Source organism: Pelophylax lessonae (assembly GCF_965119305.1).
Source record: "Pelophylax lessonae genome assembly, chromosome: 7".
Classification (NCBI taxonomy): Eukaryota; Metazoa; Chordata; class Amphibia; order Anura; family Ranidae; genus Pelophylax; species Pelophylax lessonae.
The window spans coordinates 3,670,776-3,692,924 of record NC_138774.1 but is presented as its reverse complement, the minus strand read 5'-3'; the positions used below and the strand labels follow the sequence as shown (position 1 = coordinate 3,692,924).

Genomic DNA, 22,149 nt, shown 5'->3' with positions numbered 1-22,149 from the left:
GATAGACTAACCCAGTGCAAGGATAGATGGTAGTAGATTCAAGAGCTAGCAATCTATGTAACAGTGCAGATGATAGAATTAGTATGCATAGATAGTAACAGTCCTTATGTGCAGAGGTAGATAGTATAAGTAAGGTTATGGAGGATTCCCCTGTGGGGTACTTATCACTAGTAAAGTTAGTAGTAGCAGGGTCCAGTAGTAAGGGAGTGATCCAGTAGCGAGATACAGGGATCGGTAGTGAGGTTCCGGTCTGTTTCCAAGTAATAGGGAATAGCTGGAGGTTCCGGTAGCAAGGTAAGCTTGTAAGCATGTGGACACACAGGCAGGTTGAATGAACGATGTGAGAGAGAATGCCGGCGGTTGAAATAGCCGCTCTGCGGCGCTCGGCGATGACGTCATCCGTCTTAAAGGTGTATGCGTACCACCTAATTAGAAAGGTGGGACGCATATTTGAAAGAAAAGTGGAAAATAAGGGTACCAGAATCTTACACTGTGACCCCTGACTGGACTTCCTCCATCCAACAGTTCAGTACTTTGCTTAGGTTGCCAGCTGACAAGCTGCTGAACGTGGGGCAAAAACAAGGGCTGAAACTGGGGATTCCATGGTTGGAACTGTAGACTTTCTCAAAGGGTCCCAAAAAAAAAGGGCTGAGACTGGGGATTTCATGGTTGGAACTGTAGACTTTCTCAAAAGGTCTCTGGCAAATAGAACGGGCATTCTGCGTGTCAGAAGAACTCACGACCACCACTGATCCTACCAACCATGAAAACGATTTGTCCAAAATTATTCTCCATTTTCTCCTGCCCACAAAGCAAGTATTCTCACTGCAAGCCACGATGTGCAGATGAGATATGAGATGGCCAAGATGCTGATGACACTAAAGTACCTACTCGATTGTGGTTCCAACAGGTACCATATCCCACAATCCTTTGCATGCAGTCACTACTAGCCACTGATTGGTCAGAGAATCCCACCCACCCCGTTGTTATCCCACCTACTTAACTTTAGTACTACTTTAGTGAAAAAGCAAACCATACCGCACCGTACCGAACCGTTCCAACACCGTACCATGCGGTACCAGCAGTGGAAAAGCAAGCAGGGCCAAGCAGGGCCGAGTAGAGCCGAGCCGGTACTTGCAGTGGAAAAGTGCCATTAGGTGTGCAAATGGGGTCACCAGCAGGAGGAAGGAGGTCCTGATTCCGCTATATAGATCTTTATATCACTAGAGGGACCACCAGCAGGAGGAAGGAGGTCCTGATTCCTCTATATAGATCTTTAGATCACTAGAGGGATCACCGGCAGGAGGAAGGAGGTCCTGATTCCTCTATATAGATCTTTATATCACTAGAGGGGTCACCAGCAGGAGGAAGGAGGTCCTGATTCCTCTATATAGATCTTTATATCACTAGAGGAGTCACCAGCAGGAGGAAGGAGGTCCTGATTCCTCTATATACATCTTTATATCACTAGAGGGGTCACCAGCAGGAGGAAGGAGGTCCTGATTCCTCTATATAGATCTTTATATCACTAGAGGGGTCACCAGCAGGAGGAAGGAGGTCCTGATTCCTCTATATAGATCTTTATATCACTAGAGGGGTCACTAACAGAAGGAAGGATTCCCATGTATGGCTCCATAAAGAATACACGAGCCAGGAAAAGGTCCGTTAGGTGGTCGGCTGGTTGCCGCCATCTGAAGTCCTTTATACGGCTGAGTGTAGGCGATCCTCCTGAGCCGAACCCGGCCACACAAATCTGTTCTCCTTTTAAATTAAACAGTAAAATTCTCTTTATAATATCAAAAAGGCGTCACAGTTTCTCGGCGAGCTTTTAAAATTGTGTCTCGCAGTCACACCAGGAATGACGCCTCCCGGGGATTGTAGGTAGGAAAGTGAGAGATTTGTTCCCCTCACATATTCCCGATTAGCATTTCTGAAAGAGCCAAAAAAAAAAGATAGATACTTGAAGCTCCACCACATGCCGAATGTCTTCTGACCGCGTGTGGTGGTGATCTGTGCGGCACTCTGTCCGTATAAAGGAGGTGAATGGTGATCATTCCAGTCATAGTTCACAGGTTGTCGCTTTGTATCGGCTCGGAGATGGAGACCTTCTATCACGTAGCAGGTGATGCCGCCATCCCCGAGACTAGCCACGGTGTGTTAGGACCGGTGTGACTACTGCGACAAAACTCATTTCCATCAAATTAAATTAATTAGTGACGGTTGTGTATGATTTCACGCCACCGCGAGACGTACAGGAGACTAATTCTATATGTGACGGATCTCAGCGCAAATGTAAGGAGCGACAACATGAACACGGATCATCCTAGAAAGGAGGATCTTTACCCGAATCCGGCCAAATGAACTCCTCCTTTAACCTCCCCCCTAAAAGGATAACTCCACTTTCATGGGAAAAATAAATAAATAAATAATATATCATTGAAAATCGCTACACGAGTCATTTCGTAATTAACCACTTGCCAACTGCCGCACGACTATTTACTGCGGCAGTCAGTCCCTCCTGGGTAAAGTGACGTCACTCGCCCACTAGCCTGTAGGGGGCAAACCCCCGCCGCCGGCGCGCTCCCGCCCCCCGCTCATTCCCTGCCTAGCCAGCGCGTGTGACCAACAGCTCCGATGTCCGCCGGCCACTCGCGATCTCCCATAGGAGAGGGAGAAAGACAGACGGCTGATGTAAACACAACCGTCTGTCATTCTCCCTGAAGTAAGCACAGAGGCTATGTGATCCTGCTACGTAGGATCGTATGTCTCTGTGATTACTTCACTAGTCACGCCCCCTAACAGTTAGAATCACACCCCTAGGGACACACTCCTGCTCGGGACATCGGAGCCGCCGGTCACTCGCGATCTCCCTCTGGAGAAGGAAAAGGACAGACGGCTGATGTAAACACAGCCGTCTGTCATTCTCCCTTAGATCATCACAGAGGCTATGCGATCCTGCTATGTAGGATCGCATGTCTCTGTGGTTACATCACAAGCCACGCCCCCACACAGTTAGAAACACGCCCCTAGGGACACACTTAACCCCTTGATCAACCATAAAGTTAACCCCTTCCCTGCCAGTGTCATTAGTACAGTGACATATTTTTAGCACCGATTACTGTAGTAATGTCACTGGTACCCCCAAAAGTGTCAAAAATGTCAGTTAGGGGTCCGATCTGTCCACCACAATGTCGCAGTCACGCAAAAAAAAAAAAAAAAAAAAAAAAAAAAAAAAAAAAAAAAATCGCAGATCGCCGCCATTACTAGTTAAAAAAAAAAAACAATAAAAATGACATAAATCTTTCCCGTAGTTAATAAATGCGATAACTTTTGCGTAAACCAATCAAAATACGCTTATTGCGATTTTTTTTTACCAAAAATATGTAGCAGGAAACAAATTGGCAAAAAATGTTAAAAAAATTTTGATTTTTACATTTTTTTTGAGTTTCATATAAAAAAAATTGAAAAATATTGTTGTTTTTTCAAAATTGTTGCTCTTTTTTGTTTATAGCGCAAAAAAAAAAAAAAAAAAAAAAATCGCACAGGTGATCAAATACCACCAAAAGAAAGCTCTGTTTGTGGGGGAAAAAAGGGCGTCAATTTAATTTGGGTACAGCGTCGCACGACCGTGCAATTGTCCGTTAAAGTCACGCAGTACCGAATCGCAATATAGGGCCTGGTCTTTGAGCAGCCAAATCCTCCGGAGCTTAAGTGGTTAAAATGTTATCAAAAATTCCCTTTCCTTTTCAATCTGCAGCCGCTGTAAATTTCTGTAAAATTCAATATGGCCACCAGGAGGCGCTCACAGATCACCGCATGTGATTTGCGCCAAAAACACACCGCATTCCTGTGCACATCATATGCGATGTCTGTGCGATGCGATTTGAGTGATATATTTTGTGTGGCTCAAATTGCATCACATTTGCACCCAAACCCTTTTTTTCTCCACACCTAATTGCATCGCATGGGCGATTCTGGCAAGCGCACTGCATTTTGCAATCTATTTCGGGGTATCGTTCATGGAACCTGAAGCCCCGTTGACATTGTGCTGATTTGGCATGCGATTTGTCATGTTGAATCGCATATAAAATCGGAGACTATTGCCGACAACGGCACCGGTTCACATTAAGGGAGGGTTTGAAATCATTCAGCTGAACGCGCACAATTTCAAACTTGCGTGTCAGTGCGACTTCGAGGGCGATCTAACAGACATCTGTACGGGTTCATGCACTGATTGTCTATTGAAGTCGCCAAAAGTAGTGCAGAAACTACTTTTGGGAATCGGTGCGGCGCTGCAAAGTCAGGGTTGCACCAATTCGGACAGTGACGTTGCCGACAATAGGCTCTGATTTGGCATGCGATTTGTCAAATCTGTCCGATGTGAACGGGGGCTTAATGTTCCATGAACAACACCCCAAAACAGATTGCAAAATGCAATGAGTGCAAAACACAAAAAAAAACACCCCCTGGACTGATAATTGACTGAGCCAAGGACTTATAATGCGATTATCTGCTGTCCGTTGCTAAAGGTAACCCAGGGGAATCCAGAAAGTGTAATTCTCAGCAGTCCTCGAGGGGGCAGTGGTACATTTGGGGGCTCGTCCGGGATATCGCCCTGGGTTACAGGAATGGTTGCTAACGGCAATAGCCAAAGAAAAATTCCAAAAAGGTAATTTTCCTTTAAAGAACTCGAGGGGGGCAGTGGTACATTTGGGGGCTCGTCCGGGATGGTTGCTAATGGCAGTGCTACTATCAAAGTATATAAAATTATGAAAAAATAGTGACAGAAAGAATCTTCCACCAATAGCTCTGGCTCACCTGCAGCACATTGTTAATGTGCCTTCAGACTAACTCTGGATGTTCAAATGGTAACAGCAGGATGTGGATTCTCCTCACATAAATGATAGAGCGCAGGAGATATCAGATTGTAATATAAGAATAAGAAGTAAGAGTAAGAAAATCACTCACATTAAGTAAGCAGCTGTAAACAAAGTAACTCCTCTCCAAAATGTAACTCTCTCCCAGTCAGACTCTGGCACCGTTCCAGACAATCAGCTGTTTGGATTGTGGTGAGTGAGCTGAAAGCTGCTGTCACTAGCTCCTCCTACGCATTGCGTCACAGTCATGTGACTTCCTCAGGGTGGAGCTAGATGGACTGCCTCAGGGTGGAGCTAGATGGACTGCCTCAGGGTGGAGCTAGATGAACTGCCTCAGGGTGGAGCTAGATGAACTGCCTCAGGGTGGAGCTAGATTTACTGCCTCAGGGTGGAGCTCGATGGACTGCCTCAGGGTGGAGCGGACTGCCTCAGGGTGGAGCGGACTGCCTCAGGGTGGAGCGGACTGCCTCAGGGTGGAGCTAGATGGACTGCCTCAGGGTGGAGCTAGATGGACTGCCTCAGGGTGGAGCTAGATGGACTGCCTCAGGGTGGAGCTAGATGGACTTCCTCAGGGTGGAGCTAGATGGACTTCCTCAGGGTGGAGCTAGATGGACTTCCTCAAGGTGGAGCTAGATGGACTTCCCAAGGGGGGAGCTAGATGGACTGCCTCAGGGTGGAGCTAGATGGACTTCCTCAAGGTGGAGCTAGATGGACTTTCCCAGGTGGGAGCTAGATGACTCTATGCCGGAATTAAATTGTGATCGGCCCCTGTGTAATGTTACCATAGTGATGTTCAAAGCGATAAGGTGCTGACAGTCCTAATAGCTGTGTAAAAGCTCAGCATACCCATTACTGAACCAGACACCGATCAGATAGAGATCCGAATCCAACACACATAATGACATCCAATATGTACCAGACATACCATCACCAAGTCACAGCAAGATACAGCATAAAATAAGCAGAATAAATCGCGTTCAACTAAAAAAAAAAAAAAAAACAGGGAAGTGGTCGCTAATAGTCCTATCCAGAAACATATTAGACCCGGCTCACACCTGAGCATTTTTCAGCTCGTAAAAACTTTAATCTCTGAAGTCTCAAAATGCCCAACAAGCAAAATCCCATTAATTTCAATGGCCCCTGTTCACATCTGAGCGTTTGTTGTCTGAAGCAAAACTCCTGAAGATCAAATAAAGTACATGAGCTTCTATTTTTGGAAGATTACAGGAGTTTTTTTGGTAGATGTCAATGCCTGCCTCTAAACACCTGCTAATAACCCCTGAAAAAAGCCCTAGAAAATGCAAAAAAAAGCCCAAAAAACGTCTAGAAAAAAGCACAAAAAACCTCTGGGGAAAAAAAGCCCAAAAACGTCTGGAAATAAATCCCAAAAACGTCTGGGAAAAAAAGCCCAAAAACGTCTGGGAAAAAAAGCCCAAACACGTCTGGGAAAAAAAGCCCAAACACGTCTGGGAAAAAAAGCCCAAAAACGTCTGGGAAAAAAAGCCCAAAAACGTCTGGGAAAAAAAGCCCAAAAACGTCTGGGAAAAAAAGCCCAAAAACGTCTGGGAAAAAAAGCCCAAAAACGTCTGGGAAAAAAAGCCCAAAAACGTCTGGGAAAAAAAGCCCAAAAACGTCTGGGGAAAAAATCCCAAAAACGTCTGGGAAAAAATCCCAAAAACGTCTGGAAATAAATCCCAAAAACGTCTGGGAAAAAAAGCCCAAAAACGTCTGGGAAAAAAAGCCCAAAAACATCTGGGAAAAAAAGCCCAAAAACGTCTGGGAAAAAAAGCCCAAAAACGTCTGGAAATAAATCCCAAAAAATGTCTGGGAAAAAAAGGCCAAAAAATGTCTGGGAAAAAAGCCCAAAAACGTCTGGGAAAAAAAGCCCAAAAACGTCTGGGAAAAAAAGCCCAAAAACGTCTGGAAATAAATCCCAAAAACGTCTGGAAATAAATCCCAAAAACGTCTGGGGAAAAAAGCCCAAAAAACACCTGAAAAAAAGCCCAGAAAATCTTGAAAAAAGCCCAAAAAGCCTGAAAAAAAAAACAAAAAACTCCTGAAAAAAGCCCAAAAAAACGGCTGAGAATGATACGCTCAGATGTGAATTTTAAACTAAATATAATCACATATACACTAAAAAATTATTTTACCAATTTTTTTTTTAAATATATAAAAGTATATTCCCCTCTACAAAGATTGTTCCATCCCCCCAATCCCCGCAATGTATAGAGATCACCCGCGGGGGGGGGGGGTTTATTCTTGCCGACCATCGGCTGTACTGTTACTGTGGAGGATGGGCTCTGTCCCGCGAAGCTTTGGGACACAGCTAGTGAGGGCGCGCACGCACCCATTGGCCACAGGGGGGAGCCAATCAGCGGGCACGTCATCTCCTGGGCAACTGCGATGGCTCCCACCGGAGACAGAACGATGTATACACAGCAGACCGCTGTTCTGTCGGTTATGAACACAGAGATCCTCAGATTTAGGAACACAGGTCTCTGTGTTCATGCAGAAAACCCATCCCCCACACAGTTAGAAAGCACTCCCTAGGCTCACATTTAACCCTTTGATCGCCCCTGGTGTTAACCCCTTCCCTGCAAGTGTCATTTTTACAGTAACAGTGCATATGTATAGCACTGATTACTGTAGTAATGTCACTGGTAACCCCAAAAGTGTCAAAAATATCAGTCAGGGGTCCGATCTGTCCGCCGCAATGTCGCAGTCCCGAAAAAAAAATTGCAGATCACCGCCATTACTAGTAAAAATAAATAAAAATAATTAGATTTTTACATTTTTTTATTGGGAATGTTAAATAGCAGGAGATGGGACCCCCCCCCCAGATGGGAGGAACCAGGAGACGGGACATCGCCCCAGATGGGAGGAACCAGGAGATGGGAGGAACCAGGAGACGGGACATCCCCCGAATGGGAGGAACCAGGAGATGGGAGGAACCAGGAGACAGGACATCCCCCCAGATGGGAGGAACCAGGAGACGGGACATCCCCCGAATGGGAGGAACCAGGAGATGGGAGGAACCAGGAGACGGGACATCCCCCCGGATGGGAGGAACCAGGAGACGGGACAGCCCCCGGATGGGAGGAACCAGGAGACGGGACATCCCCCCAGATGGGAGGAACCAGGAGATGGGAGGAACCAGGAGACGGGACATCCCCCCCCCAGATGGGAGGAACCAGGAGACGGGACATCCCCCTGGATAGGAGGAACCAGGAGACGGGACACCCCCCCAGATGGGAGGAGCCAAGAGACGGGACACCCCCCCCCAGATGGGAGGAGCCAAGAGACGGGACACCACCCCCCAGATGGGAGGAACCAGGAGACGGGACACCCCCCCAGATGGGAGGAACCAGGAGACGGGACACCCCCCCCCCAGATGGGAGGAACCAGGAGACGGGACATCCCCCCAGATGGGAGGAACCAGGAGACGGGACACCCCCCCAGATGGGAGGAACCAGGAGACGGGACACCCCCCCAGATGGGAGGAACCAGGAGACGGGACACCCCCCCAGATGGGAGGAACCAGGAGACGGGACACCCCCCCAGATGGGAGGAACCAGGAGACGGGACACCCCCCCAGATGGGAGGAACCAGGAGACGGGACATCCCCCCAGATGGGAGGAACCAGGAGACGGGACATCCCCCCAGATGGGAGGAACCAGGAGACGGGACATCCCCCCAGATGGGAGGAACCAGGAGACGGGACATCCCCCGGATGGGAGGAACCAGGAGACGGGACAGCCCCCTGGATAGGAGGAACCAAGAGACGGGACATCCCCCCAGATGGGAGGAACCAGAAGATGGGAGGAACCAGGAGACGGGACATCCCCCGGATGGGAGGAACCAGGAGACGGGACATCCCCCCGGATAGGAGGAACCAGGAGACGGGACACCCCCCCCCCCCAGATGGGAGGAGCCAAGAGACTGGACACCCCCCCAGAATGGAGGAACCAGGAGACGGGACATCCCCACCAGATGGGAGGAACCAGGAGACGGGGCACCCCCCCAGATGGGAGGAACCAGGAGACGGAACACCCCCCCAGATGGGAGGAACCAGGAGACGGGACATCCCCTGGATGGGAGGAACCAGGACACCCCCCCCCCAGATGGGAGGAGCCAAGAGACTGGACACCCCCCCAGAATGGAGGAACCAGGAGACGGGACATCCCCCCCCCCCAGATGGGAGGAACCAGGAGACGGGACACCCCCCCCCCAGATGGGAGGAACCAGGAGACGGGACATCCCCCCAGATGGGAGGAACCAGGAGACGGGACACCCCCCCAGATGGGAGGAACCAGGAGACGGGACACCCCCCCAGATGGGAGGAACCAGGAGACGGGACACCCCCCCAGATGGGAGGAACCAGGAGACGGGACATCCCCCCAGATGGGAGGAACCAGGAGACGGGACATCCCCCCAGATGGGAGGAACCAGGAGACGGGACATCCCCTGGATGGGAGGAACCAGGACACCCCCCCCCCAGATGGGAGGAGCCAAGAGACTGGACACCCCCCCAGAATGGAGGAACCAGGAGACGGGACATCCCCCCCCCCCAGATGGGAGGAACCAGGAGACGGGACACCCCCCCCCCAGATGGGAGGAACCAGGAGACGGGACATCCCCCCAGATGGGAGGAACCAGGAGACGGGACATCCCCCCAGATGGGAGGAACCAGGAGACGGGACACCCCCCCAGATGGGAGGAACCAGGAGACGGGACACCCCCCCAGATGGGAGGAACCAGGAGACGGGACATCCCCCCAGATGGGAGGAACCAGGAGACGGGACACCCCCCCAGATGGGAGGAACCAGGAGACGGGACACCCCCCCCCCAGATGGGAGGAACCAGGAGACGGGACACCCCCCCCCCCCAGATGGGAGGAACCAGGAGACGGGACACCCCCCCCCCCAGATGGGAGGAACCAGGAGACGGGACATCCCCCCAGATGGGAGGAAGCAGGAGACGGGACACCCCCCCAGATGGGAGGAACCAGGAGACGGGACACCCCCCCAGATGGGAGGAACCAGGAGACGGGACACCCCCCCAGATGGGAGGAACCAGGAGACGGGACACCCCCCCAGATGGGAGGAACCAGGAGACGGGACACCCCCCCAGATGGGAGGAACCAGGAGACGGGACATCCCCCCAGATGGGAGGAACCAGGAGACGGGACATCCCCCCAGATGGGAGGAACCAGGAGACGGGACATCCCCCCAGATGGGAGGAACCAGGAGACGGGACATCCCCCCAGATGGGAGGAACCAGGAGACGGGACATCCCCCCAGATGGGAGGAACCAGGAGACGGGACATCCCCCGGATGGGAGGAACCAGGAGACGGGACATCCCCCGGATGGGAGGAACCAGGAGACGGGACAGCCCCCTGGATAGGAGGAACCAGGAGACGGGACACCCCCCCAGATGGGAGGAGCCAAGAGACGGGACACCCCCCCAGAATGGAGGAACCAGGAGACGGGACATCCCCCCAGATGGGAGGAACCAGGAGACGGGACACCCCCCCAGATGGGAGGAACCAGGAGACGGGACACCCCACCAGATGGGAGGAACCAGGAGACGGGACACCCCCCCCAGATGGGAGGAACCAGGAGACGGGACATCCCCTCAGATGGGAGGAACCAGGAGACGGGACATCCCCTCAGATGGGAGGAACCAGGAGATGGGACATCCCCCCAGATGGGAGGAACCAGGAGACGGGACATCCCCCCAGATGGGAGGAACCAGGAGACGGGACATCCCCCCAGATGGGAGGAACCAGGAGATGGGACATCCCCCCAGATGGGAGGAACCAGGAGACGGGACATCCCCCCAGATGGGAGGAACCAGGAGATGGGAGGAACCAGGAGACGGGACATCCCCCCCAGATGGGAGGAGCCAAGAGACGGGACATCCCCCCAGATGGGAGGAATCAGGAGATGGGACAACCCCCCAGATGGGAGGAACCAGGAGATGGGACAACCCCCCCCCATGGGAGGAACCAGGAGACGGGACATCCCCCCAGATGGGAGGAACCAGGAGACGGGACATCCCCCCAGATGGGAGGAACCAGGAGAAGGGACAACCCCCCAGATGGGAGGAACCAGGAGACGGGACACCCCCCAGATGGGAGGAACCAGGAGATGGGACATCCCCCCGGATGGGAGGAACCAGGAGACGGGACACCCCCCCCCAGATGGGAGGAGCCAAGAGACGGGACATCCCCCCAGATGGGAGGAACAAGGAGACGGGACATCCCCCCAGATGGGAGGAACCAGGAGACGGGACATCCCCCGGATGGGAGGAACCAGGAGACGGGACAGCCCCCTGGATAGGAGGAACCAGGAGACAGGACATCCCCCGGATGGGAGGAACCAGGAGACGGGACATCCCCCCGGATAGGAGGAACCAGGAGACGGGACACCCCCCCAGATGGGAAGAGCCACAAGAGACGGGACACCCCCCCAGAATGGAGGAACCAGGAGACGGGACATCCCCCCAGATGGGAGGAACCAGGAGACGGGACACCCCCCCAGATGGGAGGAACCAGGAGACGGGACACCCCCCCAGATGGGAGGAACCAGGAGACGGGACACCCCCCCAGATGGGAGGAACCAGGAGACGGGACATCCCCTCAGATGGGAGGAACCAGGAGATGGGACATCCCCCCAGATGGGAGGAACCAGGAGACGGGACATCCCCCCAGATGGGAGGAACCAGGAGACGGGACATCCCCCCAGATGGGAGGAACCAGGAGATGGGACATCCCCCCAGATGGGAGGAACCAGGAGACGGGACATCCCCCCAGATGGGAGGAACCAGGAGATGGGAGGAACCAGGAGACGGGACATCCCCCCAGATGGGAGGAGCCAAGAGACGGGACATCCCCCCAGATGGGAGGAATCAGGAGATGGGACAACCCCCCAGATGGGAGGAACCAGGAGATGGGACAACCCCCCCCCCCCCCATGCGAGGAACCAGGAGACGGGACATCCCCCCAGATGGGAGGAACCAGGAGAAGGGACAACCCCCCAGATGGGAGGAACCAGGAGACGGGACACCCCCCAGATGGGAGGAACCAGGAGATGGACATCCCCCAGATGGGAGGAACCAGGAGACGGGACACCCCCCCCCCAGATGGGAGGAGCCAAGAGACGGGACATCCCCCCAGATGGGAGGAACCAGGATACGGGACATCCCCCCAGATGGGAGGAACCAGGATATGGGACATCTCCCCAGATGGGAGGAACCAGGATATGGGACAACCCCCCAGATGGGAGGAACCAGGATATGGGACACCCCCCAGATGGGAGGAACCAGGAGATGGGACACCCCCCAGATGGGAGGAACCAGGAGATGGGACACCCCCCAGATGGGAGGAACCAGGAGATGACAGGAACCAGAAGACAGACTGAGTGTAGCCAGCAAGAGGTAAAGTATTCAGCCCCCCCCCCCCTTTCCAGGAATATGCTGACAAGGTTTGGTGATATGACGGGGTCTCTGTACGGGGGAAGGGACGGGGTCTCTGTACGGGGGAAGGGGACGGGGGTCTCTGTACGGGGGAAGGGGACGGGGGTCTCTGTACGGGGGGGAGGGGACGGGGGTCTCTGTACGGGGGGGAGGGGACGGGGGTCTCTGTACGGGGGGGAGGGGACGGGGGTCTCTGTACGGGGGGAGGGGACGGGGTCTCTGTACGGGGGGAGGAGACGGGGTCTCTGTACGGGGGGAGGAGACGGGGTCTCTGTACATGGCAGGGGACAAGGTCTCTGCACGGGGAAGGGGACGGGGTCCCTGTACGGGGGAGGGGACGGGGTCTCTGTACGGGGGAAGGGGTCTCTGTACGGGGGAAGGGGTCTCTGTACGGGGGAAGGGGTCTCTGTACGGGGGAAGGGACAGGGTCTCTGCACGGGGGAGGGGACTGGGTCCCTGTACGGGGGAGGGGATGGGGTCTCTGTACGGGGGAAGGGGTCTCTGTACAGGGGAAGGGGTCTCTGTATAAGGGGAGGAGACGGGGTCTCTGTACGGGGCAGGGGACAAGGTCTCTGTACGGGGGGAAGAGACGGGGTCTCTGTACGGGGGGAAGAGACGGGGTCTCTGTACGGGGGGAAGGGACGGGGTCTCTGTACGGGGGGAAGGGACGGGGTCTCTGTACGGGGGAGGGGACGGGGTCTCTGTACGGGGGAGGGGACGGGGTCACTTTGGATGGTTTAATGATGAATTAGAACCTCTGTCAGGTTCTTACTGCTGGAGTTCATTGTGAAACAGAAATGGGGACGACGATTCCAGGGACACCGCACAAATCCCCCAAACTGGACGCAGGCAGCAAAAAGAAGTGCGATTCCCCTCCCCCCCTCCATCCAAGTCAGTTTTTCTCTGGAGTTACACTTTAAGTGCCGGATCACACATAGGAGATGTGAGAACCCTGCGACTTCACTGCGGGACCCCACACCGCACCCGACTCACAGACAGTTCATACTGCGGGACCCCACACCGCCCCCCGACTCACAGACAGTTCACACTGCGGGACCCCACATCGCCCCCGACTCACAGACAGTTCACACTGCGGGACCCCACACCCCACCCCGACTCACAGACAGTTCACACTGCGGGACCCCACACCCCACCCCGACTCACAGACAGTTCACACTGCGGGACCCCACACCCCACCCCGACTCACAGACAGTTCACACTGCGGGACCCCACACCGCACCCCGACTCACAGACAGTTCACACTGCAATATGCAACTCTCTGGGGTCAATACAAAGTTACCGACACCCCCAGATCAGTTCTCATATCGCAGTGCGGACTGACAGGTCAGACAGGAATCGCATTGGTGTGACCCCTCCCCCCCCCCCATCCCCCTCCATATCCCATTCTGGGGGAACGACCCAAAAAAATGGGTCCTGTGCGATGCGAATTCAGCCATACATGTGCTACAGAGCCATCAACCGTCGGGGGGGGGGCCCATATCAACCGTCAGGGGGGCCCACCAACCGTCAGGGGGGCCCCATCAACTGTCGGGGGGGCCCCATCAACTGTCAACACAAGTCTACACAACGCTGCCAGGTGTCATAGCAATGTGTGAATGACCCCCTCCCCCCAAAACAAAGACCCCTTCCCCTCCCCCGCACAGAGACCCCGGTATTCTCACCCATACAGAAACCCTGTCCCCTCCCCCATACAGAGACCCCGTCCCCTCCCTCATCCCCTTCCATATGCAGAGACCTCTTTACGGGGGAGGGGACCGGGTCCAATGTTTACAATTAGTAAATAACACCCAGTGATGGGAATGTCCCATTTATCATTCTGCCGGCCAATCAGAGCCCCTCTGTGCCCTACAGCCAGGCCGGCCCACCCTCAGCACAGGGGTCACCTGACAGATGACACGGAGCCGCCTGCACTCTGCACACAGGGGGGGGGGGAGGGGACACCGGCAGCCAATAGAAGTACAGAAACATCAAATGTCATCTACACAACCAAAGCAAAGGAGCATCACTGGTCATCTGTCACCTCTCATCACCCGTCATCTCCTCTCATCAGATACTGCTCATCACCCATCACCCCTCACCTCACATCAACCCTCACCTCTCATCACCCGTCATCACCTCTCATCAAATACTGCTCATCACCCGTCACCTCTCATCACCCGTCACCTCTCATCAGATCCTGCTCATCACCCATCACCTCTCATCACCCATCGCCTCTCATCACCCTTATCACCCGTCACCTCTCATCACCCCTCACCTCTCATCAGATACAGCTCATCACCCATCGCCTCTCATCACCCTTATCACCCGTCACCTCTCATCACCCGTCACCTCTCATCACCCGTCACCTCTCATCAGATCCTGCTCATCACCCATCACCTCTCATCACCCATCGCCTCTCATCACCCTTATCACCCTTATCACCCGTCACCTCTCATCACCCGTCACCTCTCATCACCCGTCACCTCTCATCACCCGTCACCTCTCATCACCCGTCACCTCTCATCACCCGTCACCTCTCATCAGATACTGCTCATCACCCCTCACCTCTACTCAGATACTGCTCATCACCCGTCACCTCTCATCAACCGTCACCTCTCATCACCCATCACTTCGCATACTGCTTATCACCCGTCACCTCTCATCAGATCCTGCTCATCACCCATCACCTCTCATCACCCATCGCCTCTCATCACCCTTATCACCCGTCACCTCTCATCACCCCTCACCTCTCATCAGATACTGCTCATCACCCATCACCTCTCATCACCCGTCACCTCTTATCAGATCCTGCTCATCACCCCTCACCTCTCATCACCCGTCACCTCTTATCAGATCCTGCTCATCACCCATCATCACCCATCACCTCTCATCACCCCTCATCACCCGTCACCTCTCATCACCCGTCACCTCTCATCAGATCCTGCTCATCACCCATCACCTCTCATCACCCGTCATCACCCGTCACCTCTCATCACCCATCACCTCTCATCACCCGTCACCTCTTATCAGATACTGCTCATCACCCCTCCCCTCTCATCACCCCTCACCTCTTATCAGATCCTGCTCATCACCCATCATCACCCATCACCTCTCATCACCCGTCATCACCTCTCATCAGATACTGCTCATCACCGTCACCTCTCATCACCCGTCACCTCTTATCAGATCCTGCTCATCACCCATCATCACCCATCACCTCTCATCACCCGTCATCACCTCTCATCACCCGTCACCTCTCATCACCCCTCACCTCTCATCACCTGTCACCTCTCATCAGATACTGCTCATCACCCATCACCCCTCACATCAACCCTCACCTCTCATCACCCCTCATCACCTCTCATCAGATACTGCTCATCACCCGTCACCTCTCATCACCCGTCACCTCTTATCAGATCCTGCTCATCACCCGTCACCTCTCATCACCTCTCATCACCCGTCATCACCTCTCATCACCCGTCACCTCTCATCAGATCCTGCTCATCACCCATCACCTCTCATCACCCGTCGCCTCTCATCACCCGTCACCTCTCCTCACCCGTCACCTCTCATCAGATACTGTTCATCACCTGTCACCCCTCACCTCTCATCAACCCTCACCTCTCATCACCCGTCACCTCTCATCAGATACTGCTCATCACCCATCACCCCTCACCTCTCATCAACCCTCACCTCTCATCACCCGTCACCTCTCATCAGATACTGCTCATCACCTGTCACCTCTCATCACCCGTCACCTCTCATCACCCATCGCCTCTCATACTGCTTATCACCCGTCACCTCTCATCACCCGTCACCTCTCATCACCCGTCACCTCTCATCACCCGTCACCTCTCATCACCCGTCACCTCTCATCAGATACTGCTCATCACCCCTCCCCTCTCATCACCCCTCACCTCTTATCAGATCCTGCTCATCACCCCTCACCTCTCATCACCCGTCACCTCTTATCAGATCCTGCTCATCACCCATCATCACCCATCACCTCTCATCACCCGTCATCACCTCTCATCAGATACTGCTCATCACCCGTCACCTCTCATCACCCGTCACCTCTTATCAGATCCTGCTCATCACCCATCATCACCCGTCATCACCTCTCATCACCCGTCACCTCTCATCACCCCTCACCTCTCATCACCTGTCACCTCTCATCAGATACTGCTCATCACCCATCACCCCTCACATCAACCCTCACCTCTCATCACCCCTCATCACCTCTCATCAGATACTGCTCATCACCCGTCACCTCTCATCACCCGTCACCTCTTATCAGATCCTGCTCATCACCCATCATCACCCATCACCTCTCATCACCCGTCATCACCTCTCATCACCCGTCACCTCTCATCAGATCCTGCTCATCACCCATCACCTCTCATCACCCATCGCCTCTCATCACCTCTCATCAGATACTGTTCATCACCTGTCACCCCTCACCTCTCATCAACCCTCACCTCTCATCACCCGTCACCTCTCATCACCCGTCACCTCTCATCAGATACTGCTCATCACCCATCACCCCTCACCTCTCATCAACCCTCACCTCTCATCACCCGTCACCTCTCATCAGATACTGCTCATCACCTGTCACCTCTCATCACCCATCGCCTCTCATACTGCTTATCACCCGTCACCTCTCATCACCCGTCACCTCTCATCACCCGTCACCTCTCATCACCCGTCACCTCTCATCACCCATCGCCTCTCATACTGCTTATCACCTGTCACCTCTCATCACCCGTCACCTCTCATCACCCGTCACCTCTCATCACCCGTCACCTCTCATCACCCGTCACCTCTCATCACCCGTCACCTCTCATCACCCGTCACCTCTCATCACCCGTCACCTCTCATCACCCTTCACCTCTCATCAGATACTGCTCATCACCTGTCATCAGATACTGCTCATCACCCCTCATCACCCGTCACCTCTCATCAGATCAGATCCTGCTCATCACCCGTCACCTCTCATCACCCGTCACCTCTCATCACCCGTCACCTCTCATCACCCGTCACCTCTCATCACCCGTCACCTCTCATCAGATACTGCTCATCACCCGTCACCTCTCATCACCCATCACCTCTCATCAGATACTGCTCATCACCCATCACTCCTCACCTCTCATCACCCGTCACCTCTCATCAGATCAGATCCTGCTCATCACCCGTCACCTCTCATCACCCGTCACCTCTCATCAGATACTGCTCATCACCCCTCACCTCTACTCAGATACTGCTCATCACCCGTCACCTCTCATCAACCGTCACCTCTCATCACCCATCACTTCGCATACTGCTTATCACCCGTCACCTCTCATCAGATACTGCTCATCACCCCTCACCTCTCATCACCTGTCACCTCTCATCACTCGTCACCTCTCATCAGATACTGCTCATCACCCCTCACCTCTCATCACCCGTCACCTCTCATCACCCGTCACCTCTCATCAGATACTGCTCATCACCCATCATCACCCCTCACCTCTCATCACCCGTCATCAGATACTGCTCATCACCCGTCACCTCTCATCAGATACTGCTCATCACCCATCACCTCTCATCACCCATCACCTATCATACTGCTTATCACCCGTCACCTGTCATCACCCCTTACCTCTCATCACCTGTCATCAGATACTGCTCATCACCCGTCACCTCTCATCACCCTTCACCTCTCATCAGATACTGCTCATCACCTGTCATCAGATACTGCTCATCACCCCTCATCACCCGTCACCCCTCATCACCCGTCACCTCTCATCAGATCAGATCCTGCTCATCACCCGTCACCTCTCATCACCCGTCACCTCTCATCACCCGTCACCTCTCATCACCCGTCACCTCTCATCAGATACTGCTCATCACCCGTCACCTCTCATCACCCCTCACCTCTACTCAGATACTGCTCATCACCCGTCACCTCTCATCACCCCTCGCCTCTCATCACCCGTCACCTCTTATCAGATCCTGCTCATCACCCATCACCTCTCATCACCCATCGCCTCTCATCACCCGTCACCTCTCATACTGCTTATCACCCGTCACCTCTCATCACCCGTCACCTCTCATCACCCATCACCTCTCATCACCCGTCACCTCTCATCACCCGTCACCTCTCATCAGATACTGCTCATCACCTGTCACCTCTCATCAGATACTGCTCATCACCCGTCACCTCTCATCACCCGTCACCTCTCATCACCCATCACCTCTCATCAGATACTGCTCATCACCCATCACTCCTCACCTCACATCAACCCTCACCTCTCATCAGATACTGCTCATCACCCCTCACCTCTCATCACCCGTCACCTCTCATCAGATCAGATCCTGCTCATCACCCGTCACCTCTCATCAGATCCTGCTCATCACCCGTCACCTCTCATCACCCGTCACCTCTCATCAGATACTGCTCATCACCCCTCACCTCTACTCAGATACTGCTCATCACCCGTCACCTCTCATCAACCGTCACCTCTCATCAACCGTCACCTCTCATCACCCATCACCTCGCATACTGCTTATCACCCGTCACCTCTCATCACCCCTCACCTCTCATCAGATACTGCTCATCACCCCTCACCTCTCATCACCTCTCATCAGATACTGCTCATCACCCCTCACCTCATCACCCGTCACCTCTCATCACCCGTCACCTCTCATCAGATACTGCTCATCACCCATCACCCCTCACCTCTCATCACCCCTCACCTCTCATCACCCGTCATCAGATACTGCTCATCACCCGTCACCTCTCATCACCCGTCACCTCTCATCAGATACTGCTCATCACCCATCACCTCTCATCACCCATCATCACCCATCACCTATCATACTGCTTATCACCCGTCACCTCTCATCACCCGTCATCACCCATCACCTCTCATCAGATACTGCTCATCACCCCTCATCACCCGTCACCTCTCATCAGATCAGATCCTGCTCATCACCCGTCACCTCTCATCACCCGTCACCTCTAATCACCCGTCACCTCTAATCACCCGTCACCTCTAATCACCCGTCACCTCTAATCACCCGTCACCTCTAATCACCCGTCACCTCTAATCACCCGTCACCTCTACTCAGATACTGCTCATCACCCATAACCTCTCATCACCCCTCACCTCTCATCAACCGTCACCTCTCATCAACCGTCACCTCTCATCACCCCTCATCTCTACTCAGATACTGCTCATCACCCGTCACCTCTCATCACCCCTCACCTCTCATCAACCGTCACCTCTCATCAGATCCTGCTCATCACCTCTCACCTCCCCTCTACTTAGATACTACTCATCACCCGTCACCTTGCATACTGCTTATCATCTGTCACCTCATCAGATCCTGCTCATCACCCGTCATCTCTCATCACCCGTCATCTCTCATCACCTCTCATCAGATCCTGCTCATCACCTGTCACCTCTCATCACCCATCATCACCACCTCTCATCAGATACTGCTCATCACCCGTCACCTCCCATCACCCATCACCACCCGTCACCTCTCATCACCTCTCATCAGATACTGCTCATCACCCCTCACCTCATCACCCGTCACCTCTCATCACCCGTCACCTCTCATCAGATACTGCTCATCACCCATCACCCCTCACCTCTCATCACCCCTCACCTCTCATCACCCGTCATCAGATACTGCTCATCACCCGTCACCTCTCATCACCCATCATCACCCATCACCTATCATACTGCTTATCACCCGTCACCTCTCATCACCCGTCATCACCCGTCACCTCTCATCAGATACTGCTCATCACCTGTCATCAGATACTGCTCATCACCCCTCATCACCCGTCACCTCTCATCAGATCAGATCCTGCTCATCACCCGTCACCTCTCATCACCCGTCACCTCTAATCACCCGTCACCTCTAATCACCCGTCACCTCTATCACCCGTCACCTCTAATCACCCGTCACCTCTACTCAGATACTGCTCATCACCCATAACCTCTCATCACCCCTCACCTCTCATCAACCGTCACCTCTCATCAACCGTCACCTCTCATCAACCGTCACCTCTCATCACCCCTCATCTCTACTCAGATACTGCTCATCACCCGTCACCTCTCATCACCCCTCACCTCTCATCAACCGTCACCTCTCATCAGATCCTGCTCATCACCTCTCACCTCCCCTCACCTCTACTTAGATACTACTCATCACCCGTCACCTTGCATACTGCTTATCATCTGTCACCTCATCAGATCCTGCTCATCACCCGTCATCTCTCATCACCCGTCATCTCTCATCACCTCTCATCAGATACTGCTCATCACCCGTCACCTCCCATCACCCATCACCACCCGTCACCTCTCATCACCTCTCATCAGATCCTGCTCATCACCTGTCACCTCTCGTCACCTCTCATCACCTCTCATCACCCCGCATACTGCTTACCACCCGTCACCTCTCATCACCCGTCACCTTGCATACTGCTTATCACCCGTCACCACCTCTCATCACCCTGCATACCTCTCATCACCCTGCATACCTCTCATCACCCGTCACCTCTCATCACCCGTCACCTCTCATCACCCGTCACCTCTCATCACCCATCGCCTCTCATCAGATACTGCTCATCACCCGTCACCTCCCATCACCCATCACCACCCGTCACCTCTCATCAGATCCTGCTCATCACCTGTCGCCTCTCATCACCCATCACCTCTCGTCACCTCTCATCACCCCGCATACTGCTTATCACCCGTCACCTCTCATCACCCGTCACCTCTCATCACCCGTCACCTTGCATACTGCTTATCACCCGTCACCTCTCATCACCCGTCACCTCTCATCACCCGTCACCTCTCATCACCCGTCACCTCTCATCACCCGTCACCTCTCATCACCCGTCACCTCTCATCACCCGTCACCACCTCTCATCACCCTGCATACCTCTCATCACCCGTCACCTCTCATCACCCGTCACCTCTCATCACCCGTCACCTTGCATACTGCTTATCACCCGTCACCTCTCAATCACCCGTCACCACCTCTCATCACCCGTCACCTCTCATCACCCGTCACCTCTCATCAGATACTGCTCATCACCCGTCACCTCTCATCACCCGTCACCTCTCATCACCTGTCACCTCTCATCAGATACTGCTCATCACCCATCACCTCTCATCGCCCCTCACCTCTCATCACCCCTCACCTCTCATCAGATAGGTGACAGATGACATATATAGGGGAGAGGTGACAGATGACATGTATGATGTATATAGAGGAGGTGACAGATGACATGTAGGATGTATATAGAGGAGGTGACAGATGACATGTATGATGTATAGGGAGAGGTGACAGATGACATGTAGGATGCACCCAGGTGAGAGATGACAGAACTCTGCCGATACACACGGTTTGGGGGTGGGGAGGTGACAGATGACACGGTTGGGGGTCGCCTACCTGTCCGGGCTCCCCGTCCTCCATGCTGAGCCCCGGCCGGTACAGGGCGGACAGACTCCTCATCCCTCTCCTCCTCCTCTCCGCCAATATGGCGGCCGCCGTCACCCGGGCAGCATGGAAACCGAGCCGCTGCGTCACCGTGACGTCACACACAGGAGATCCCCGGAGCCGGGAGCGCGCAGAGAAGGGGCGGGCACTGCGGGAGAGGGCGTGTCCGGAAGAGGAACAAAGAAGGGGCGTGCCCCGCCGGAGAGAATAGAGGGGGCGTGTTTTGAAGCGTCAAACCAGGTGGAGAAGGGGGCGGGCGCTTATAAAGTGGGAGGAAGCGGTGGGCGTTTCTTATTG

At 54.0% G+C, this 22,149-nt stretch overlaps 1 protein-coding gene across 1 annotated transcript in view; it reads right to left on the bottom strand.

Annotated features, from left to right (window-relative positions):
• Positions 1-21,867, bottom strand: part of RPS6KA6 (ribosomal protein S6 kinase A6) — a gene marked incomplete at its 5' end in the record, with an annotated part of 174,005 nt that extends 152,138 nt beyond the window's left edge. The window contains one exon of the mRNA XM_082263849.1: positions 21,805-21,867. Within this exon, the coding sequence (XP_082119975.1) occupies positions 21,805-21,867 (63 nt within the window). The remainder of the gene's footprint in view (positions 1-21,804) is intronic.
• Between the last annotated feature and the right edge of the window lie 282 nt (positions 21,868-22,149).